Source organism: Athalia rosae, chromosome 2, assembly GCF_917208135.1.
Source record: "Athalia rosae chromosome 2, iyAthRosa1.1, whole genome shotgun sequence".
Lineage (NCBI taxonomy): Eukaryota > Metazoa > Arthropoda > Insecta > Hymenoptera > Athaliidae > Athalia > Athalia rosae.
In genome coordinates this window covers 16,276,662-16,302,540 of record NC_064027.1, presented here as the reverse complement: position 1 = coordinate 16,302,540, position 25,879 = coordinate 16,276,662, and the positions used below count along the sequence as shown (strand labels likewise).

The following is a 25,879-nucleotide window of genomic DNA, read 5'->3' as shown; positions in this document are numbered from 1 at the left end:
TATGTAACCTAAGTAGTTCGAATTGCATCATGAGTTATGAAAGAGCATCCTGTAGGTCCGTGTGTTGGTGACATCATCGGCACCGGATACAACACCCAAGCCTTATTAGAAAGCGTAAAGAATAATTAATAACGGCGTAAAGTGTACAGCGAAAAACTCGGTCCTGCAGTGTCAAAAAAAAAAAGTATAACACTCCTCAACGGATAAGAAAATCGGACGGCTCGGATTAAATTCTCAAAGAAATCATCGGCGACGTTCCGAGATCTGCAGTTTCGCCTCGTCCTTTTGGCGATCTAATAAGATATACGAGTGCGTCGATATCCCTATCACCGTACGCCGTAATCTCAATATTAACTCGCAGGTTGCAAAACTGCAGTATTACATATCAAATTACAAAAGCAAAATGCAGGGGGGGGGGGGGGGGGGGGGAAACAGACGCCGTAAAGATACCGCAGGTGCTCGTAGTTATAATATCAAGGATCGTGGGACTTGGGATACCCGTTTGCCAACAGAATACCAAATGAACTTTTATTTCCCAACCTGTACAATTTATGAACACGTATGTATACAACACCCCGTATTATATATACGCTTTAAAAATTATCGATGATCGTGATATCGTTTAAATAGAAATAATTTCACCTCACATCGGAACGATTCAATACTTTCGCGCAACGGAGAGTACAATAATCGCCGCGATGTGTCTACCTGCCGATATCCCGGTGCGATCCGAAAAATTTTTCTACAATACCTACCCACGGCGATGATAATAAATAAATAGACGCAACCTGCGCTAAATTGGCTTTATATAGGTGCGGGAGATCGCGAAGCGCCGTAAATCTTGTCGTTGCATCTAATGTGCGCACGTACATATAATATAAAATGGCGAATCAACCAGCGTGACTAAATAGTCCGATAATTAATTAACCGTTCCCACGCACCGGTTAGGTATATTATACCTGTACGTACGTACGGCGATAAGTGGCGCGGAAACTCAAGATCCTGCAGGACTATATGTATAAACCGCGTGATTTAAATCGTCCGAAAAATCTATCAGGCATAGAGTAATCGGTCCATTGTTTCGTGTAAAAGTAAAACAGATAGCGTATACGGTGTGCCGTGGTACGTACGTACGTACGTGCTGTAAACGTACGATTTCGAACTGGTTTTCAGGAGTCGTAAATCTCGACGAGCAAGACCGAAACACGGTAGATAACAAATTCGAAGACAAATCGTTCTTTTGACGCCAAGTTCCGGCGTCACCTTCGCGTACCGAACGAGCTCCGACACTTGGGTAAATTATTGGCCGGAAAAATTCGCCATATTTTTTCGCTGCGGATCGTCGAATTTCCTCTAACCGCAGTCCGCGTACAACCGTGTTGCAGAGGTATAAAACGTCGTATCGCGAATAGCGCATTGATCAACGTCGTTGCGTGATTATCGCGAGCGCAAATCAGAGTTTTAAAATGTTGTTCGAACCGAGGCAACAGCTAGTAACAATCTGTTTTCAAATTATGATAGACGTGCGTAGCGAGTTTAACGAGCTGAAGACCCTGATGAAGAATTATAGTTTTACGCTTCCCCGTGTATAACGAGTGAACTGAAACTAATGACCAATATATTCCACGTTAAAAATGACTTTTACAAGGACGTTGGCTCCGCAGAGAAAATAAACGGATAAATAAAACCAACTTCGTACGTTGGACTAATTTTCGTTTCTCTTTGTCTTCAAAAAATGAAAAATTCATTAGTAATAGGAATTAGTTAAAAACTTAATTAATATTTTTGATAATGAATAATCTTGAATTCTTTTAAACAAATTCAAGCTTGAAATTGATCTCTAATTATTCTAAATATAAATTTAATTTATATTCAATATATTTATTAACGCGAGAAATTTATTGAAAAAAAGGCTACATGAGAATGACGTTATTTTTTGTCCCCACAATCTTCACTTTGGGTCCCTCGCTGACATCGGAAGTAATGATTCTTTATTTTTTTGACGATTAGATTCAAAATTGGAGTTAACGCGTCGTCACCCCTTCCGCAAACGCATCCGATAAAAATTTTTTACAACTTGAGAAATCAGGAAAATTTCTTTTTTTTTTTTCTACGCGCCCGCAGAGAATTTATAGATACCATCAGATACTAGTGCCAAAAGGGCGTATGACAACAAAAAATTCTCTAATCTATTTAAATATGAGTAAAATAAATAAATCTGTGGGAAAAAAATGAGAAAAAAATTGATATACGCGCTTTTGGCTTTGAAGAAAAAGAATCCTCGAAGCCAAAAGGGCGAATCGAATTTTTGAATTATTATCAATCATTAGATCGGGTTGATAAAAAAAAAAAAAAATACAAAAGTAGTAAAAATAATAACTCCTCAACTAAATTCTTTTTCTTTTCATTTGTTCTACCAATTTATATATTTTACTCTTATTCAAATCCTTTATATAGAGGCGAAAAAAAAAAATTCGTACACGCCTTTTGGGCATCAGTAAGGCGATACGTTAAAAAAGTTTGAATATTGTTGCAATATGAGCTGATTTTACGGTCAGTTTGATATTCGCTTTGCTGTACGTGGATCACGCGTATTGCACAGATACACATATATATATCCATACGCGTGTATCGCGGTATAGAGACTTTTTCGTACGAAAGTGGGTAGCAAAGACGAGATATGGTGTGCTCGCTGCAAGATATCGTAGGATATAGGTACGTACGTACGGTACGGTACGGTACGTAGAACCGCAGCGTTAGCAGCGGGCATACGGCACCGTATGCCCGCGTCCACGACGGATCTCATTCTCTGCTGTGACGTCACACTTTTCTATGCCGAGTGTGGGCTGATCTGAATTAATTTTCTTAGTGCATATTTAACCGCCCAACTCGCGTACGACGCACAGGTAGAGGTATGTACAATGGGTATGTTAATACGTGATGGTTGGACCGAGTTGCGGCGAGGATTAAAACTGCTGAAGAATCTTTTAGTCCCACTTTCTTCCCGGTTCCACCACAGATGACGATTCTACGGCCCGAGATTCGGGGTGTGAAAAATCTCAAGTTTTCGACCAGAGAGAAATCGCTTCGAATCCGATTCCTAATATTCCGTGGAACTAGACGTTGGAATATAAGGGTGACCGACGACGTCTCGGCAGACCGTGAATCGAACCGCGCGTGCAGTCAAGAAAGCGAAAGGGCAGCTAGAAGCTTTGGCGAGTATCGTGGGGGCTCGGAAAACGACGCGGCGTTCCCTAAATATAAATCTTCGCTCTTAAATACCCGGAGCGAGTATTTCCGTGTGCTCCAACGTAGACGATCATATCTCGATTCTCTTCAGACTCTCGCTGCACGTACAGATTTTCCGATGCCTCGGATTTTCGAGGCTCTTGTTATTCGAAATTAACGCCAACGGCGACGGGGAGGAGGACGACACGTGTGGGGGGATAAAAAAGTTACGAATATACCAGACGAAATATCCCGCCCGGCGAACAGCTGCCGGAAGTAAGCGTTTCGTATTAATGTTGAATGTACAAAATAACTCGTGGTACGATCCCGATTAAACATTCAATTGTTATCATCTCTGTGGTTAATTTTTAAAACGAGGCCCATTTAATTTACACTCATAAAAATTCGAGGGAAACGACCCGTCATTGATTCCACGTTTGGAAAATAGAAAAGAACGTTACCAAGAAGAAACTCGGGAGTCGTAATTTGCCGGCGTTTCTTTACAGTCGGCGAAAACTTTGACAGTTCTCGTTTCCGAAACGGACATCCGGCCGTCAGTCAAAAATTTTGAAAAATCCTCGTCCAAATTTTAGAAATCATTACACCCGATCGATTCCGACACTCCCGACAATCGCTGGCGAACTTTCGGGGGTGAAAAAAGTGAGAAACATACCGCGGCAACGTTGGTGGAAAAATCGCGTGGGCGGTCGAGCGTTTTAGTTTACGATATTCCCTCCGATCACTTCCAATTATCAATACTTAAAAGCAGCCGGTTATTGGACGATTAACTACAGCGTGAGTTACGTACAGAGCGAGTAACAACCAACATGAGCCTCGGCAGTGAGATGGAGAACGAGGTGAAATAGGGTTTATAGCGTGGATGCAGGTAGAGTGTACGTTTACACGTTGAAAGTGTTCACCCAGGCGTATCAAATGATTTGGTTAACGTGATTTAATTAATCCATGTCCGAGTACCGGTTCTAATTACTATTTACCGTACAACGCGTCGAACTTTGCAACTCGACGTTCGGATCGTCGGGGTTGGGGCGTATAAATAATTCGAAAAAATTTTACACCTCCATAGATTCGGTGTGGACGTTAAAACCGTTAACATGTGGTACCATACCGCGTACAAACTGTACCGCGTTGGATGTACGACGAATGGAATGCGCACGTTTAAAAGTCGTTTAGCAGTCGTTTTCCACCGCCACGTGCTGAATAGTAAATCGATATTATCTAGCGCCCGTGGTATCGCCCTGTTGGATCTCAATTAGTAACGATATAAATTTCGGCCGAATAACTTCCCAGGTAGAAATTTAATCTTGGCAGAAGCTAACCGCGATCTAGTTATGCTAGTTCTTATCTTGGTGCGGCATAGCTTAACTATACTGCTGCAAGCTCGGTTTGTAACGCTCATTTTAGCTAGCAGCAGGTTGAATTACTTATCTTGGGCCAACCTTCGTAATTTAGCTAGTACCAATATGATCAATTCAGGTTGTAGCAGGCTTCGGGATTTTTAGAGGTAAACGTGAAATAAATTGCAGTATTAACAATCCACTATACAGTTATCATTTATGTTATTAACGTTTATTATCAAAATATACTGAAGAATATTATGGTGGAGTAACAAGTAATAAATTATGGGTATTATATAACTGCAATAAACTTTTAAACTGTGAAGAAAATGTCTTATTCGCTTATATCACTTTTTTCGTCAATCTTCTCTTTTCTGGTCCGATTTATTCTGTAACCTTCCCAATCTTTTGAATTGGTAAAGACTGTTCCTAGTGCGGCATAGACTTTCGATTCGACTGCATTTATCCGGGATGTTAAAGTTTCTGCAGGTCAAAGTAAAATTGTTTAAAGTTTATAGACACTTTCAAAAGCGAAATATCTAAAGAAAAGACATAACGCAGAAGTTGTATCAATTACAGTTACTTTGTAAAAATGAAAATATTACAATAATTACAAAAACATTTAAGAAAGAACCACATGGAAAAATGAATCAGACCGGTCGGAAATCATTGAACTTAACCTCTAAATTATTGTTACGAATTACAAGTCAAGAATAATGAACTATCAAACTTTTCTCCACTAGTAATTATAACAGAGTGAATATTATTTTTACTTACCAGTTTAAATTTGGTCGTTAATCACGTTCAACGAAGAATATCCACAATATAAATATGAATATGAAGTAAACAAACACAGAAAACGTGCGTAACATACCCATCGCTTGCGCATTCGCTTCGCGCAAATTAGCATAGCATAGATACACACCGTATATAACAATGGAAAATTTATAATTGCGATATAATTGTATGGTTCATATAGAAGATCTATACGTGTATGACGGTATTAACCAATACCGTCCTAACCAACAAAAATACAAATTTGAGTCTTTAACGTTATTTTATCATTTTAACATTCACTGGATACGTTCATCATATAATAATTCGATTTTTTTCAAAATGTTGGCTAAGACGTTATTGCTTAGTATCATCCATATACCTTTATAAATCGAATCATATAAAATAAAATTGAAAAAGATAAATACGTGAGATGCGTACGTATACTACTTTTATCGATGAACCACGTGTGTACTGAACATTTTAAACATATACATATATGTCACTGTAAGCCTAACCCCACTTTTCGCAAAAGTAAAGCTATCACGTATACTTAGGTCGCGGCTAGGTACAATGCAAAGGTAATAACCAAGCAACATATCTCGAAATCCTGAACTGCAATTGTACCTAGCAGCAACCTAAAGCCAATGTCGCAGTACGAACCTCGCAAGCCAATATTAAATGAGGCTAGCGGCTAGGCTGAAACTTATTCTGCCAAGATAACTTTCTACCTGGGAATTGGGATGAAAAAAAAAATAACCAGCGAAAAAGGTAAAAAAAAAAAACGAAAAAACGAAAAAACTCGTCACTCCGGTATTCATACCTCGTAACATATCTGCACGCTAAAAATAGTTCCCCCGTTTTCACGTTTGACAAGTTGAAAAAATTCCCCCTACCCCCGTTCTAAAAGCTATCGATACACAAAATGACGTAATAATTTTTTATCGGTTACGGAATAATCGCGCGATTGCGTTAAAATTGTGAAAAAACTTACGGTGCGATTGCAAACTTGAATCATCGAAGAGACGTGAAGTACCATGTGACCGTAACGAAGCACCAATGAGTACTAAACTAGACGTTAAACTGCGCCGATCCGTTCCACGATGCGTGCAGAGAAGAAAATAAATTTCCGTCTATATCTGCGTCGAGTCGCGTGGTGTTTCACCCCGTGTAGTGTTGTCCTTGCCTCGGCGCGACAAAGGTGCTAGTGGTGGTGCGTATCGTTAAGAATATAAGGGCGGACTCGAGCACAAACGGTAAAAAAAGAGAGTGTCCCTCTACAGTCCGAACATCGTCGGTTATCTCTTATCTACTCGCGGACCTAGACCCACTTGGATGAGGTTGTTTTTATCCGACTATCGCGGTACGCCGCGCAGCCTCGACGGTTAACATAGTCGACGATCTTCTCGATGACCTTTGAATCTTGAGCCACTTTCGAGACGCCTTGTAACAATGACTAGTCGCTGCGAACGCGAGCGACACTTCTTCATTCCCGTACGGACGGAAAATTGTGCGACCGAAAGGGTCCGGGGTCCGGGCCGCAAGTTCGGTTGCGAGGTTCCGGTCAAACGGAGCTAAGTTCGACCCGTTGACGATCGTGTTGCGTTCGTGACGTCGATTCGAAGAATGAAAAACGCCTTTATCCTTCCGATTGTCGAAGTCGCACCCGACCCAACGAACTCTTCTTCTTATCGCGTCGACTCGGTTCGCCCCTACCGAGCTCGACCTTTGCGATGTTCTGCGACCGCACGTGGCGCTACGGAGATCGCGGTAATTTTATCCGGCACTTATTGTTCTCGAACATCCGACGATCGCAATCGACGAGATTTTCGCACACCAAACGAATGCGGAGCAACCAATCGCGAACCGTCCGACGGTTCGGACGACCGAAGCTCCGTTGGAACTCGGAGCTCCCGATTCGCTCCCCGATTACGGATCCGTTGACGTTGATCTTTGAAAATTATTGTCAACGAAAATATTTCACAAATTTTCGACGTCGCTTCGGTCAGGTACGTCCGCGGAATACCGCAGCTGTTTCGAAGTCGGCCACTGAACGTCGAACGTTGAACACCGAACGTGAAACGAAGCGGAGACTTCTGTCCGAAAGGAGGTAAACCGAACACACTTTTCCACGAACACGCGACTGTGAGATAACAACGAGAGAAAGGAGAGGGGAAGAAGAAAGCGGGAGGGGAGGAAGACTCGGTGACGGAGATCCCTGGGGATGAAAATTATCGCGACTTCGGGGGTTCGGGATGAACTTTGGCCGGACCGGTGGACGAAATTAGGCGACGGAGGGACGAGGAGCGTGAACGGAGATATTGCGATAGAAGAGAAGAGGAGGGGGGGAGGAGAAGAGAGGCGCACATCGGGTGGGTTTGGTTCTGTAGATAGTTGCGCGCCGACTGACTAGAGTTGACTTGACTTCATCCTTTCGTTTCGTTCCGTTCCATTCCATTCCATACTCCGACTCCAACTCCGACTCCGACTCTAACCGGAGTCGGCAGACTCCAAGCCAAACGTGTAGTAACGCTCTCCGTGACCTCTCGGCGACCGTTCTTTTATATGGTATACATATATACATATCTCTTTCACACTCTCTCTCTCTCTCTGTATCTCCATCTCTCTCTCTCTTTCTTATTTTCCATCTCACTTCGTCTCGTTAAGTTTCTTAATTTTGATCTTTCTTTTCTCCTTTTTTCGAGGTAATTTTTTTTTCTCGTCCTTCCCTTTTTTTTCTTCCCCTCCACAACTTATCTCGCTTCACGTTCACGCGTATAACCCGGGTCTCCGTCGTCTCGCACGTGAACGAATAGAGGAGTAATAATAGGCGGGCTTCATTCGAGCTATTACGGGCGCGGCGTTGGAGAAAACCTATGAGTTGCATCCGAAGAATCCAGACGAGGAGCGGGAAGAGGGAGGACGGAGGACGGAGTTTAAAACGAGGAGTCCGGAAAGGAAGTCTCCGAGGTTCGTCTCGATCTTCCAACGTTTGTCGGTGTACCTACTCTACGCACCCCGTCACGAAATCGAAATCCGCGCGATTCCGAATCCAAATTTTGAACGACGATTGTCGTATAAACGATCCTCTCTCGTTCCGCGAAATAATCAATATAGGAATCCGAAATAGCCGCGTTCTTTTTTCCTCTCTCGTTCATTTCGGGGAGCAGATATACGTGTAATTGCCAGAGGTGAAAGAGCGTCATTCCGTGGGATTGATTCTATGAATTTTTCTACGAGAATCTTTTTTATCAGCGATTCATTCGAACCAGTCGCGTTATACGTGGGACGATTCTTTGCGGCACAGCAAATCACCACCCAATTAACACCGATAAATCTCTCGGATCGCTTCGCCGTTTTAATTATAGTTTTTTTTTTTATTTTTTTTTTATATACACGCATTCGATATCTTCCCAAATTATTCACAATTCATTCTTTTTCCATCGGAAACGAGAACATAAATTAATCGAGAAGGATAGAAGAAAAAAAAAAGAACTCCGAAACTTCTGCAACTTTGCGTCGCAGGTGCAGAAGGATAAAAATCGCGCTTCACTCAGCGATACGTATGGCGAATCGCGAAATGTCAAGCTCCGTTTGCCGTGCACGGTGAAACGACATTCTCTAATAACGTGAGCGAAACTCGAGTTATTATTAAAATGGGTCATTTTAGCGCCTCGTTGCCGGGATGTCATCTTTATTTATCGGTCCGCGTTTTCCGTACGCTTCCACGATTTTTTTCCGATCCTTCTCGTTTCGACTCGTATCATTCCCGCGGTGCGTATTCGAGTAAAAATTTTCACGATCCGTCGGTTTATTTCGAAACGAATGACTGATGACTCGAAGAATCTAGGGATATTATGGAAACGAACGGAGAAAATGGCTGTACTCATTTTACCGTGAGGATAGTTACCTCGATATTTCAAATAACGTCAGTTGTTATAATTTGTACCGTATTGTATAGTATGCGAGAGACGTATGTTGCAAAAATATCGTACAAAAGTGCATTTATATATATATACGTGTGTCCAGATTTCTACATCGCACGCACGCCGCATTATTAGAAAGCCTTCTCCTGCGAGGACGAGTTCTGGGTGTACAACTGAATCGAAATAAAGAAAAAAAAAAAAACAAACAAACAGAAGGAACAAAAAACTGTAGAACGACGACTTTTTGGCCCTGGTGATATTTGCGGCGTTTTCAATGCCGCGGTGCGCGGTGCGTATAAAAATGAAAGATCTTCATTTGATTTTTATTTTTCAGGATCGTTTCGAGGTAGACATAATTACCGCGTTGTGGATATGTCAAGCATCTGGACGACTAAACTACGAGAATAAACGCGAACGACAGTTTGGACAGATTTAATTACGTTTGTAATCAACTGCGAGCGAGACGGTAGGATGTCTTATACGGTCTATAATAGCGAAGTGGGTACCCTATATGAACACCTATGTATATTCTACGTATGTATACATATAAAGGTGTCGCGGGCTGATTTTGCTTGTTTCGACATGAATAAAATTCATAAGATGTCGGTTCGTCAGGTGGCCGGCTGAGACGTTGTGATTTTTACATTAACAAAAAGAGAGAAAAAAGAAAAAAAAACAAAAAAAAACAAATTTCAAACATCAGAAAACAAAAATAAAAAATCAACATAAGGCGGTCCTCGTATCTCAAATTGCCCACGCATTGTATATAAACTAGTTGAATTTAATTAAGCACGATTACAAGCTCGAGAATTTATATTCGGTCATAGAGAGGAAATAAAATAGAGAAAATCAAAATTTATAAAAAAAAAATATAAGAGAGAGAAAAATGATCGCGTCGTCCTTTTTAGATCGATCGCATGTCTCGTTTTGATGTTCGTTCTCGTATCTGAAAAATGATGATACTGTGAATTGGCGATTACGAAGAGGAAATTGACGTCAATCTTCGTCAAATCCTCGATCTTTTATTTTGCGTTATTCCGGCGTAGCAAACGCGATCGGTCTGACAAAAAAACGAACAATTCGAGTTTCGGATTCCGGATGGGACGGTAATCGAGCCGTACACGTACGAGTATGCGGCGTTGTGGAATTCTTTGGATTTTTGGTCAGCGTGCATAACGAATCGTAAGACTTCCTCAGGCCAAGGTAAAACAGCAAAGTCTCTGCGCGTTATGTATATTCGTAAAATTTCATCTATATACATATACGTAACTATTCGGGCTGTATTGCACTCTCCGTTACGTACACACATATTACATATAGTTACGTCGGTGGCTAAAACAGCTTTTGAAGGGCTTCCAAGCAGAAACCGTCGCGGTCGTGTGTTTCTCTCTCTCTCTCTCTCTCCCCCCTTATTTTTTTTTTTCCTTCTTCTTCTTCTCTTTCGATATTTTTCTTTCTCTTTTTTTGTACCTTCTATACCTACCTTTATACGTAGTTTACGTAATGCTACCTTTGTAATCCATACTCTCGTGACTCATCGGGAGCCATCCGCCGCGAACGAAGTTTCGCTTCGTTTCCCGTGCGATTGTGTATACGAACTCCTTATTCATGTAGGATACATCGTACTTACACTCGCGGTACTTATATATATCAGGTATATATATACCTGTATACGTTCCACGTATAACCCTCTACCTGTATTTAATTCTACCGCAGAACATGCAACGCATCGCTACCCCTGGCACGCCATTCGGTGCATATAGTTATGTACTAAGGTACGTACACAACCTACAACCGAACCTCCTCCTCCTCCTCCTCCTCCACCTCCTCCTCCTCTTCACCAACTTGCATCCATATAAGTTATAATTACGTCTATACAACGTAAAAAACATTTCGTACATTTTTATCCGGTCTGTTATACTACAGGGTTCTCCGTAATTGGCCTATACGACATTTTGTCGAACGTAAATTTTGTTCACAATTTTACATCTAGTTCACCTATGTATACCTGTGCGTGGAATTTGAATTTTTTTTATCCACAGCGCATCTTCTTCGTTGTGAGAAATTTTTTTGCTTTTCATTTTGATAAAACGTCAAAGAGGATAAAAAATCATGAAAATTGAGTTTGGAAAAATTTCTTTTAGAAAGATTTTTTAACAAATCACAGTTGAATAGACTGCATTACATATGAAAAAAGGATTTCTTTGAATTCGTGCGTCGGTATAAGCGGGACGACGGGTCAACGAAAGAGAGAATTTATTCATCGGTGAAAATTCTTGACCTGCACAAATCGTGTAATCTCAAATGTTGCCCATTAAGAATTGGGAGTTAGTTAATTAAATATACATTCGAAGCGTCTATGTGTCGCGTAGCGGTGTGCATAGCTACACATACGTAGATATATTTTAACGAAAGTTTAGAATCTGAATCAAAATCGTGCGCGAGTGAAATTCACCTTATCTTAACACGTATTACCATAACCGTATCTAAACCGAGTATATGAAAGTGGTAATAAGATGATACCGATACATAATGATTCGAACATAGGTGAGTATATATAAGTAAAGCTGTATTTAATCACATCGAAGTCGTTACCTGCTCATAACTGGCGCCAATTAATTTATTTACAAATAGTTTCGTTCGGTTTATGACATTCGTAGTAAAGTTCTGTGGCGTACTAATTGACGATCGTTTAATTATTAGCTGCGAATTTTAAGAGGTTCGCAGACACTAACAAAACTGATTCAAACGATCGCTTATCACGCCATTCGAAAATTACCACTCCCATTTTACCAACGAACTCGATTTCGACCGCAGAAATATCTCCAAACGTCGAATGGTATTTTTTATGAATCTGATCTGAGAATACCTATAGTTTCTCTAATCGGGTCGATTGACGTTTCGCAAATTTTTAGCGAAATTCGCTCCAGATTTCGGAGTTCGCATAAAAAAAAATAAATTGGCGGTGTTTCGAAGTCGCAATGGAATAAATTGATCGAACTTGGGCAGACGGAAAAATCGTAATGATACACGGAGCCGTTCCTTCGGCGAGACAATCGGCTCCGATCATTACCGATTTCACGGGTGAAGGATAGGTAGGTAGGTACGCACGGTAGGTTACGGCGGTATAAACGCTTGGGCGTTGACGTAAAAATATGCGGAATAAGAGATCGATCGAAAAAAAAGAGGCAATGCATCGTACCGGATCGCATGTGGATTATCTTTTGAATATATCATCGGCGAAAGAGGCCTACGCGCACCTGTCATTCGAATCGGAACGACGCCCCCGCACACTCGATGAAAAGTATCATACTCGCAAAGCCAAGAAATACACCGATCCGTTTTACAAACGTCAGATCTCTATCTCTACGTCTACCTGCGGAGCTGCTGTGCCCGTTGTAAGGTACGCGACGCGGACGGATTATTATCCGCTATTTCAACGTGTGCTTCGAGAGTATTATTATATGTATATCGTATACCCACAGGTAGACCGCGCGATCTTTTGTTTTTTACCACAATCGGTACGCGCAATCGTCGATCGATACACGAACCTGCGTGCGAATTCGAGTTTTCATTCGCATTTCACTCTGCGTAATTTTCATCGCTCGCGTTTCTTTTGTTCTCCAAAGTCTGCGGTCTGTTTTACCGACGGCCATGAGGGGAACACCCTAGATCGTTCGAACGGTCACGTGGCAAGAGCTTTCGGCTCCAAGTTCCCGCCAACCGTATCGTCTATTCTCCGTTGATTCTCATCGCCCGTCTCGATTTTGAAAACGATCGGTGCAATACGCCCCTGGAAAATCGAACGATTCGTCCGAATAATTTAGAGTCGGTCGATCCGGTTGAAAATGAAAAAAAAAAGGCCCGTCCATTCATCGCGTGATAAGTTGACAAGGTAGCTGCGGTAGCCGCACTGACTCGTATTTACAACGCACACGAAGATCCTTCGCTTCTAGTCTACGTTGATTACTCCCAAGTGAGTAGTCAGACGCTCGAAGATCTGAGGCTGGATAAATCCTCGTGCGTCGGAGTCTAGAGATGAGAACTAGAGATTTTATGACTAATGGCCCGCCATTGTCATCGGCTACACATTTGTTTATTTTTTTTTTTTTTATCATAGAACGTTAATTACTCCTGTTAACTACAAAGTGTTTTTGGAAATTTGGTGAAACAAGGAAAAAAAAATAATCGTGGGACGTCCAGCCTCCCGAATCCTCCCGAAAGAAAACTGTGATCCTTTCTGCACCCGAAGCTTTTTTGCGAGAATAAGAGAATTTTTGTTCCATGTTTTTGCGGAAGATCAAACGAAAATGATATGTATTTTAATTTCTATTTCCTCACATTCATCGAGGCGAAAAGTGCAGCTGCAGGGAAAAAAATTGTAAAATTTTCCGCCGCGCTCGAAAGTCGCAGTGCAAGTTTTTGCGTGACACAAATTAAGGGACCGTGTTGGTTTTACCGTGACGACGTTCTGCCTCTGCGCTTTTGCCACATGGCCGCAATTAGGAAGGAGGAAATTTAATTGTTAATGATTACCTACCACCTACGGTTAACGGCAACTTTTCTCGCTACGAAAGTACGTTGCGCATGATATTCCGTTGGCTGCACCGTTGCGGAAACTGAATCACCTAAACAGCGGTTTGCAAATTGCACGCTGGAATATTATAAAAGTTATACTCCTACTGCTAGGCCAGGCTTCGCTCGGCTAACAATAAGTGGGTGCAGTATACATATATTTCTGTGTATAATTTTCCACGTCAATGTCGAGTTTCGCTTCAACTTTACTATTCCGCCGACGACGTCGTCCCCTCGGATTTTTCGCCCGGCGACGCATTTTTCGAATCGAGGATAAAAATCGTTCCAAAACTATACGACCCGCCTCTTTCTTTCGTCGACGGATAAAATTCCCCCCTCGTTGCTGCCACTTTCTTCCAATCTGACCACGGATATTTCTATCTGGATTCCTCGTCTTTGTTCCGGAGTTTCGGGGATGCGGTGGCGGCGAGCAGCGTGCTTCGGCGCAATACTGCACCCTGCACAGGTTCGCATATCGACCGACAAGAGGATCCCGGTTTTATTGCACCCTCCCCAACGATTTAACCCAGAGGATTCCCCCCCCCCCCCGCGCTCGCTCCTCTCCTGCTGCAACTTTATAACCGGGAGCCGCTCCGGCCGGAACCCGGCTTTGCACATGACGTGCAGTTAACACGTGCACACTGTACTCGCGGGAACATATACCGCCATTTTCATCACGCCCACTTTAACGAGCCACACGCCGGTGGACCGATCAATGGGAATAATTGCCTACCGTGGAAATTTCCATCTCTGCGATCGACTACTGCGCCCGAAAACTTTAGAGGCTTCGGGAATTTCGGAACCTCTTAAAAACCACGGGACGCATTTGCAGCGAAAAAAATTTGAAATTTTTCACTTCCATTGCGCGGAAACACCAAAGATCGCGTTAGGGTGGGAAGGATGTGCTTTCCGTTCGGCGCCAAGGTTGGGTATAATCGAATCGAAATGACGGGGGACCGGAAGAGAGTCCCACGTGCGAGAAGAACAGGTCGCGGTTCGCACGTATGAGTTTAACGCGCGAGCAAGCTTTGTATATAGCGCGTAGAGTGCGCTGGTTCAAAGGTAATCGAACCCTGATGCAAATCTGCGGATACGACGACGACGTCTTAGAATTCACCGCGGGATATTCTTGCATCATCATCGATATATGTATGTATACACCGCCGCTCGTGGATTCGATCCACGCGTACGTGCAGAGCCGTCGTCGATCCGATCTACGACGTACCATCGACGGTCGCACAATTTCATTATCTGGACTACGGTAGATTCGAATGGCCGATCGATCGCTTGGATCTCCTAGAATTTTACATGCCTTGTACTCTCGATCCCATTCTGCGTAAAGGCAGATGAATATCGAAACGATTTTATCGGAGGAGATTCGATCAGAGGAGATCGGTGCATTTTTGTTTCATATACATAGGAAGATTTGGGTAATGTGAAAAGAGAGCTAGCGCGACCTAACCACATCCGACGTCCGCTGATTGATGCATGGAGTGATCGAAAATCGTTTTCTATCGCCATTCTATTCCGATGGCGTTTGTATACCATAAACGTACATAAATTTGAGCGACGAGTTCACCGTTCGCTCTGCAATCTTTTACCTCTTGATGTCCTTGCCGTGAACGCAGACTCCGCAAATATCGGCGTTTAACCGATCGGAAACGAATTTACGGGCGTCCGACGGATCTCGCGACGGTATAACGGAGGTACGAACTGTACAACGAAGGGCGAATTGTTTGAAGAGAATTTTGTCAAAACGTACCAGTCTGCACTAAATCAGCAAAATGAAGCTTCATTTTTCAGTTGTCCGTTCTCATAGGAAGTAATCGTCGATGTGTACCGCTCTTCGAAACGCGTAGTACCAACCGCCTATGTTATTTTACGCTATCGTACACGATATAAAGTCATCGGATCGCTATGTATAACGCGATGTCATGTCGTTGCGCATCGAGTTCGCGAGTGCGTTGACACCTTAGGACGAGTTGGACGAGTCTGAACTTACAAGTAAGTAACACAACGATGTAGGTATAGGTATATAAGCTACGTATACATACAATATACATAATATACGTTATGGGTACATACATCATCGCGCGTAACAAACGGTGGGCATCATTAATCGGCACATACTATGGTCATAACGTAACGTGTACGTACGCACGTTATAACACGTATCTTGCATACAGGGTGTGCGAAGAATTACAGATGAAGACAAACTCGATTCTTTCTCGCGTGAGAAATCGCGAATAATAAAGGATAAGCTCGTAAACGAATCGAATCGTCATCTCGGAAGCCACTTTCTCAAAAAACTTTTTTTTCAACGCAAATTTGGTAAAAACGAAAATTCATTTTTTTCGCATTGTACAGATCTACAATCAGAGAGACAAAAATTGGCAAAATTGCGATAATTTGAAAAAGGATCGAGAAACGAAACAGGTAACTCGCTCGATTCCGGTAGCCGTATATGTATACATACACACAGGTAAAATCTTGTTCAGCGTTCATCACGAGGCGACACCGAATCCGCGTGAATAATTGGAAATAGCCGTGCACCGAGCATATGGTGTACGCTACAGGAATCCATGTGAGACGTATTCGATTACGGAATGTCTGAAAAAAACGTCCAGATATATACCCGGCCGTACTGAATCACGGGCGTTTGTACTCGCATCTATATTTGTATGGGACCTTCCGTTTGTTCCATTGTCCGAGGAAACCAGTTTTCGAACCGCTCCGCGACGTGTATCGATAATTAAAATACACCCACACGACCAACGAGACGACGGAGAGAAGATCTCGCGTGTCCTATACCGTCCTATACGTGTGATACGCGTGTGTAGATATTACAGTCTTAGGATTCTAGAAGCGGTGCGGGATTTTCTAGATACATAGAAAACCGAATTGTAATCGTATACCATTATAACGATGGATACGATAAGGATTATTTTTCCATCGAATTCAATACTTCGATCATTATAAGTGACAAATCAAGGGAACCCCCAGCTGAAAGCTTCGATTGAACTTGCAGTTCTACGATTGCATACCGATAAAAAATTTCGGGCTTATCAAAATCCTGTGAAAGTTAATCGCCGGTATACAGGTGGTTCGATGTAATCGTGCCCGTATATCGGCAGGATAATTGAAAGTATTGGAATTGAAACTGAATTTGAGATATAAATTATATAGACCGTACGTGCCCGCGCCGTACCGCATAGGTATAATATCCCGAGTCTATTTTCCTATTACAATCCGCTGTAGCAGCCCCGACAATGATGATGTATCGCAGATGGTTCCCCGTTGTATATCTCTACTTAATTGCACGACAAATTGCATCCATACTCCGGACTCCGCGCTGCGGCCCATTACACTCTATACTATACCCGCGCGGACTCCGCCCGACCGCTATCTCCACCTCGGTGTGTCCCACACGTAATACTTCTTCGAAAATATATGGCGAGTATAAAACCCGAGAGGTCCGTCTCCCGACGGACTTCTTCTTGATTGGCTTCTTTCGGACGATTCTCGACGATTCCGTGCGCGCGAGCGTCGATTTGAGGAACTAAAAAATTTGTCGTCCGCTACAAGCCGCGCCTACCAACCTATCCGACCCGTGGCCCGAGGTGTCGAGCAACGGAGGAGATCCTCTACCCTCGTTTTCGTTGTTGGCTGCGCTGCTCGTTGGATTCGAAAACCCAGCGCGCCTCCGGATTCGGTCCGTAAAATGTTTCTCAGCAGATCTCGTCGCCGTGAAAATTTTAATTCTACGATAGCCGGAATGCTCCGATTATTATCGACGTACGAGCCCGAGCTGTTATTTCTGCGGTATTTGTAACGACGACAGAAAATTCTTTGTTGTATTTTATAACGATGGAATTTTGATACACACCTTTCACTGAAACAACTCGTATCTAATGTGCCAATAAAATACATATATTCGCGCGTAGGCAGCGACAAATATACACGATATACATTAAGTACAACTATCTAATAAAACCGTGGGAGAAATGATTGATTGATTTATACAATTATCAATCACGCGTAAATCGATAGATAAAAAACCTATCTCTCATTTCAGCTCATTCTCTATCTTTCTTTTGTTTTTCAATTTATATTCATTCGATATTTCTGCTTGTGCGAATATATTTGTCACGTTAATTGGCCGTCGTTCCCCCCCGCCCCCCAACTGCGAAGGTCCACGAGCGTTATAAGTCGCCGATCGATTCAGCGTATGCGATAATAAGGCGGGTATAACAAGCGGTGCGAATGTTGCCGAGGTACAAAAAAAAAAAAAGCAAAACCATTTTATCGTGGAAAATCTTTTTGATTTTTTTTTTTTTTTTTTTCTCTCAAGGTACAAACAAACGACAAATCGATAAAAAATCAGAAATTGGAAGAACTGTGCGAAACCGTAAAAGTCAATTGACATTCGTTCCAGATCGGCTAATATTTCGATTGAACAATATTGGCGAGCCTAAATTATTGTTTACGAGTCCTTCAGTCCGTGCGTGGTATTCGGTACGCGGTATACCTCTAACCCTTTTTATGAAGTGCGCTCCGCGAGCGACAAATTGTCAAATTAAAGCTTCCGCTCCAGTTGAATTAGCTTTTGTCGGGTACTTTTTTCGTTCAAATATCCCGCAAAACAGCGCAACCGTAGGATTCAGGTCCATCCGTCGTTTGCGCGCTTTTCATTATTATTTTCGTTTTTTCATTTTATTTTCACCATCTCGCGTGCGTGTACGTACGCAACGCGCTAGTGTATTCAATGCACACCCATACGTACACGCGTGTCCGCGCAGACATTAATCCTATTCAAAAGATTTATTAGATAATACGTAATACGATTGGTCGTTTTATATGTGTGGGCATATATGTACGTGCGTGTGCACCGGCCTATTTCCCTCCTCGTTCAATACCTCTAACGTATAACACACGATACGGAAAGCCAAGGACTCCGGAGAACAGAAAAACCTCGCCATTGCGAGTCGACATTTTTTCAATATTTGTTCCAACGTCGCAATTGCCGAGTGCTGTCGCGAACGAGCGCCAGAGAGAGATCCGAGTCAGTTCTTATTTTTGCAAATTCTCGTTGCGATCGTACGAAAAAAGGATTTAGAAAATTTGATCCCCGTCCGAGAGCCACGCGTTATCGTCGCTCGAGGAAGGAAATCGTCTCGCACTCGGATCAGAGTCGAATAAAAAACATTGAACAACCGTGACAACCGCACCTTATTTACGTAGGACTGCTGAGTCTTTGTCATTGTTTTGCGTGCGGAGTTGAATCGATATAATAATGGGCAGGTAAATAGATATCATGAGAATTGTGGAAACGGTAGCGCGGAATGAAACGCATTGAAAACAGCCGGTCGTATGCAAGTACGAGAACGCCTACCACGTAAATTATTACGTAACGTATGGAATGGATACGATACGAGCGTATGTGTGTATTTCGCTAGCGAGTTTCCGTCTGCATGAAATTACATAAATCGAGTAATTTTTTATGCGCGTGTAACGTGCGAAGGGATGTCTTCTTCGCGATGGAAAAAAAGAAAGAAATTGAAGTAAGATTCGATCGCTGAATATATTGGGGGACTTGAAAAACCAAAGAAATCTCAATATCAAGCTACGAAACGTGTGATCAATCGATTTCCGGTCGATTTCCGGAAAGGAGATAAAAAAATCGTAACGAATCGCGATGCTACGTCGATTGTTCTCCGGGGCCAATCGGCGTGTCTCTCACGTCATAATTGTTTTAGTCAAGTTGAAGTTGCTTACCGGACATGGTTACGGCCGTGTGGATGGAAGTTGACGAAACGAAGTATCCCAGACCGTTCCACTTCCGGTGGAGGAACAGCTCTCTTTATAATCCAGAATGAATATGTTCACTGCGTGTATTGATTAACGCGCGACAAATCTGCTCGATCGTTCGTTTTACCTGAAATTCGAATTCGATCGTCGCACACGTATTGTATATACATACAACGAATAACGGACACTGCGAAATTTTCGACGCACAAACGACACGTAGAACATGAATATCTCTCGAAGCACACGCAACGGGGGATCGAATTCTTCCTTCTTCTTACTTCACCGGGTATCGGTATCGCCGCGGTAAGTGCAGAGCTTATATCGATTCCCCAGAGTCTTTCGAGCTTCGCTGAAACGCGCGTCACGTGCAAATCCGTCTAATTCATGGAACGCGCACACACCTCGGGTATCGAACTACATATATACGTTCGAATATCCGGGGTTCGAAATTAAGCGACGAAACGAAGAAAAATCAATCACGACGATTCGGATACCAGATCGCGTTCGCGATGATCCGATCATCGGATTGACTTTCCTCCTCCCTTTTTCGAATGTCGGAGTGCGACGATTTTTTTTTTTTTTTTGCCTTCGCCGCGAAGACGATCGGAAGCACCTTTTTTCCTCGATTTTATCACCGGCTCGGTTGAGCGGTACGCAATCTATGGCGAACCATAAAACACCGTGTACTCTGTGATTGAAAATAGAAAAGAAAAACACGAATGACAAGAGTATTCTAATGGGACGCGATGAGTATCCACGGGATCCCGATGTCGTAATTTACGGAGGTTCCATAGGTTACGTACATTCCAAAGTAATAATAAACGCAATCGTTATTTCATCATTAAATAGGCAATTTGTTGTTCGACGAACGAACGACCGCTGCTAGTGTATCCAATCAGTCCGAGCGGACACAACATCATCACTGAACTGACTGGTTCGAGTCAGTGCGCTCGGAAAATATTTAAAAGAAAACAAAAAAAAAAACAAAAAAAAAGCGATGCAAAAAATCCCGCGCAACGTGCGGAAAACTGCTCCGACGTGGTAAAAATTTCCCAAAAAATCGCGCGAAAACAGGTGAATCCGATCAAATTTCTTCCAAAGTTGTCACGGTATAATTTGCATCGGCGAAGCAGGTGCAGCGGTGTTTTGTCGTGACAAACCATGCGATCGAATACCGGTTGAAATTCCGGTAGGTGACGGATCGCAAGGATAACGAATTTCTACGCGCCGCGTTTCTCGTACCTTAACTAAAATCTGTCATCCATAGTTTGACGCGAACGAACGAATATCCGGAGCATGGCGCAGTGGACACGTCTGATTCGAATTTCGGGTCCGAGCGTCGAAACGTGAACGATAAATTCTCGCAATTCGATCGGCGGTCAGCTTTATACGGCGTACAAACTAACCGAGTGTTTGACGAAAACGTGTCGAGGGACGAGGCTGCGTACGCGACGCGCCAGTCCGTTCGGGAACCCGGTGCGGACTGAAGTGCCGAAGCCTGAACGGATGGCGAATCAGAAGGCGGCGAGGTATAGCGGATAGGAGTCGCGTTGGGCTGCTGCTGCTGCTGCTGCTGCTGCTGCTGCTGCTGCTGCACGAACGCGAGACGGACGGACGGACGAATAATAAACGGATAAGCCGACTTTACGTACCCTCGAGTGTAAGTAGGTTCGTACCAAGGACGAAGGGTGAGGCGACGAAGAGGGGAACCAAATTAAGGGAGGACTCGACTTGGCGCCGAAGGCGTTCGCCACCCCTTTTTATACAGGGGTGGATTTTCGCGCGGCCCGCGTTATCGGGAAACGAAACTTGCTTTCAGAATGCAAATTTCCACCCGTACACGTACGCGGTGTGTGTGGAGGGTGAGTTCCAAGGGAATTTAAATAAAGAAGTTGTTTCGATCGATCTTAGAGTCTTTTGTATTTACATCGGTTTTGACCTACGATCCGTAATTTCAAACTAATCGATGGAAATTCGATCGACGTCGAATAATCGAATGGGTTCGTTTTTTTTTTCAGGATTTTGCCGACCACGGGATCGCGAATTCTGCTGTAGAATCAAAGGCCGTGACCGTCCAGCATTTCGCGACGATCGGACGATAATTCGTCGATACAGGAATATGAGGTATTCGGAGCCGATCGCGCGAGCGATAGTAGGAATTTTTACGAGACGTTCGATTCGACGGCGATCGTTGCGAACGTGGCGTAAGCTGAAGGGGTACGTATTACCGAACACAAGCGCGTCGACGCGGTAGAAAGGAAGTTTGACCTCAGAACTTGGACTAGTTTTCGCAAAATCTCACCCACACGAAGACACGAGTTATCGAGGGGCTCTCGTACGACCGTGTGGTAAACTTGGCATGCGTCGAGAGACACACGACGCACATCTGCACGCGCGCGACTACTTCGCTATTGCGTGTGTACACGTTACAAACCGATCCCAACCGTCGTTTACCACCGGCCGTTACCCCTTCGTCGATTCGCGTGTTTTGCCACGAATACTGCAGAGGCGAAGGGGCGAAGAAAATGAAGAGGAAGAGGAAGAACACGTTGTTCGACGAGAGGTGGTCACCGCTGTAGACGGTCGCCAACGTGAGGCGAACGTACGAACTGAGAGCCCACGGAGGACGCAATATGCAGTTAGCCTAATAGCGGAGAGAAGAGGAGCCTGCAGTCTCGGGGGCTCGCGAGGGCTCAAGGGCACCAGTAGGGGCTCAGGAGTCTTGGGCAACGTGGTATTCTTTGATACGAGTATCTCGCTCGGGACGCAAAATATACGTATAGGTAAACTCTTCGATCGGAGTGTAGACGATCGACCCCGAGTCAAATCGTACGTTTTTCGAAAAATGAGAATTGTTTCGTCATTCCCAAAGATTCGCCAACGTGTATCAGGTGAAAAAAATGGCGGGACACGTTTTTCTGCGTTCAGAATCAGCGTGAATCGACGTTCGTTTGTACAAAATTATTCCATTCCAAAATTTTGTTAAATTAAAACTACCGCAAAATCCGGATTAACTTTTTGGCTCGAAACCGGTTGACTTCCGTCGAAATTATCGAGAGGAGAAGAGACACGTGTCGCAAAAAATGTACCGAACATTTCCGTGCAAATCGACCGAAACTGAAGGACCATTTACAAAAATTAAAAAAAAAATAAAAAATTGTGCACACCAGTCCGATTTCAAAAACGAGGATGCTCGCTACGTCTATAGCAGCGCGATTGGCGACCACCTCTGGAGCTTTTCCGTTTCAAATTGAATCGCGGCCAAGAAACTCAAATGTTAGTCACTCCGCCTAAATTTATGAATCGTAGCCGTTTTCGTTCGAAAATACGCTATTTTTATCACCTCACGTGCCGGTTTGGAAACTCGTGTTTCCATTGTACAAAAAAAAAAAAAACGAAAAAAAAAAAAGGAAAGAAAAAGTGAAACAGAGTTATTTATTCACGAAAGTTGCCTTTCAAACGTTAATAAATATACTAGCGTATTATTACTGCGTTACAGTATAGCGTACAGCTGACGATGCATTTAAAAAAGATCGATGTTAACCTTGGCAAAGATTCTCTCATGGTGAAAAATTTCGATCGGAATAGAAACTTGGAGGGATCGAGGCAACGGCGTTACCAAACGAATGTCGTGAGTTGTGTAATAATTTTCATAGTCGCGCGCTCGAACGTTTTGTGTGTACGTGTAATTTGAACCGTGAGCTAAATAAATAAGTACTTAGAGACTATATCGATGTGGGATGGGAATATCAAACCGCGGAGATATTCGCGGCGAATTGTCGTTCGCGTCGAATCGGGTATCGCAAGAAGTGTAGGTATACGTATAACGTAAATACTGACATGTTTTTGAACAGCGGTGGACCATGGTAAAACCAGTAGTACGGGAAATAGCGGGTATGCAGACATTCCTATACTGTATACTACTGACTGAGCGGCTGCGGCGCTACTGCAGGCGAACTTCTGCCTCGCGATCTGGAAGCAGGAAGTCTTTCCCGGTCTTTCCACTCTTAATCGCGTAAATTGCGAAGACGATTGAAAATTACAGCTGTGCACAGCTGCCCCGCGGAACGAACGCCGAGCGGTTCGAAGGGTTGTGGTTTAATAAAATGAAAATAAAGTAAACGAATAAACGTAGAAAACAACGATACAACAACAACGAGGAATGCTGAGGATTTCAGTCGCCGCGAATCACCATAGCAAATTCTTTGGACAACTGCATAATGGTCGTACGGGACGTTGTGTAAAAAGTCGTGGATGTGTCGCGCGAAATTATCCAGAAACACGCAAATCGCGTAGTTCGGGTTGCATCGAAAAGCGTTGCGCTGACACTGCAACGCTTTTAGTGGGCCAAAAGTTGATTGAGGATTTCTCGTTCGAAATTCAGAACGAGGGAATCAAAATGGCGGATAGATATCAGGAGAATTGTTCCAATGGATGCATGAGTTACGCGAGTCGTCATCTTCGAGTTTTTTAAAAATAACTCGTGCATGTTCAGATTTTTTTTGTTGCCAATCTTTGTTATTTTGCAATTCGAATCTTATGTTTAGTGTATATGGTAACTCTCAACATTTTTCGTTTCAAATGAAGCACCCTGATGTGCATGCATGGAATCGAAAAGGTCGAACGAAAAGAAGTTGAAAAATTTCAGGAGGTATAAAATATATAAAATGAATTACAGTTGGAATTTCCAACAGATATCAATAGAAAATTGAAACAAGAACAACACATTCTATGTCAATGATATGTTCAATCGATCGTTCGTTTCTTCAATCAGACACGAACAAATACCGACAACGAGTTCGAAATAAATGGTAATCAATTCAAGAACAAGTAAAGACACTGTTTCATATTTCAGACAGCAATGAATGAGCGGTATACTTATCACTGTTTGAACAAGTTTGCCAGTCAACGTTGGGTGAGCCAAACCTAGCCCGATCCAATTGTTACTGAACTTCATAGTCACGCGAAAGAGTATAACCATATCAAAGTAACAAGAACTTCACAAAACAAACACTCGTTATTACGCTAACGTTTGTCAACGTTTTGAAAGCACATGCAACTAGAATGAGCGTACATACATGTGAAGAATCTCATACCACAAACACCCTCAGATGCACCGAGATCGAACATGGAGTCGATATGAGATCTGTTGGTCGGATAAGCCCCACGACTGCAGCATCGGCTCCATTCCAGTGTGCTTCGAATCATCATTTTTTCTTTACATCGTTTAGCCGTTGGTTTCGGATGGTTCAGGTTTCGTTTAGCAAGCGAATCGCCTCGGCTGTATGCGCGAACAAACAACAGTCGTCAGAAAATGGCGTCAGACTCGGCTGTATGAGCGAACAAACAACAGTCGTCAGAAAATGGCGTCAGAACTGTTCGATAATGGCAGCCTCAAATATGAGGATTTCTTGACTTTTACTCATCGAACTTGCAATTAAATTTCACACGACATGATTTTGCATTTCACAGAATTCGAGCAAAGAAAATATTGAATAAGTTTCGAATTCATTTGATTCGATATCGAGGTGCATTTGCAAACATAAAAGTACTTTTGTCGTAAACTAATGCTTCGGTTGGTAGAAATACGACGCTTTTTCGTTTATACTTGACACGATGAAGACATTTGTAGATTGTTGATACATTTTTTTAACGGTTAAAAAATTATTTTTTCAGGCTACCGATGCCAGGAAAAATGCGATCGGCTGTTTTGTACGTACGTATATTACGGAAAAATGTGATTGAAAATATTAAAAAAAAATCGAAAATAATTTATACAAGCGTATGATGTATCATCGCATGCTTATGCGAAAAGTGTTGTTGATGGCGTCGTAAATTTTTTCATTTTAAACATACCACGTGTCAAGTTTGATAAAAAATATTACGTTATGTAAGTTCAAATATGAAAATGGAAAAATGAATATACTGAAAATTCATCGATACGATTGTACCCAAGTTTAGTATCCATATACATGTACTTATATTTTGATAATTTATTCGTAAGAACAATAAGAGGGAATGAAAAAAAATTGACAATATATATAGGTACAACATATCGTTCTTCTCTGTCATGCAAATCTTTTAGAATCTCCTACGAAGCTGTAATTTTGATTTTACTAAAGATTGATACCGTCCCATCCGAAGCTGATTTACTCTTCGCAACTATTATAATTAATACGATACACGTATGCGGTATATAGGTATAGGTATATA

At 42.7% G+C, this 25,879-nt stretch overlaps 1 protein-coding gene across 11 annotated transcripts in view; it reads right to left on the bottom strand.

The window, feature by feature from the left end:
* Positions 1–21,212, bottom strand: part of LOC105692063 (cytospin-A) — a 71,570-nt gene extending 50,358 nt beyond the window's left edge. For 7 of the 11 annotated variants that reach the window (XR_007276765.1, XR_007276766.1, XM_020855904.2 and 4 more), the window contains exon 1: positions 6,352–7,388. Coding sequence is in view for 5 of the 11 variants with exons in the window: in XM_020855904.2 (XP_020711563.2) it covers positions 6,352–6,396 (45 nt within the window). In the remaining 6 variants the exon portion in view is untranslated. Of the gene's footprint in view, positions 1–6,351; positions 7,389–19,633 lie in introns of those variants that run through there. The other 4 variants (XM_020855912.2, XM_020855908.2, XM_048649243.1 and 1 more) reach the window with 4 other exon arrangements.
* Between the last annotated feature and the right edge of the window lie 4,667 nt (positions 21,213–25,879).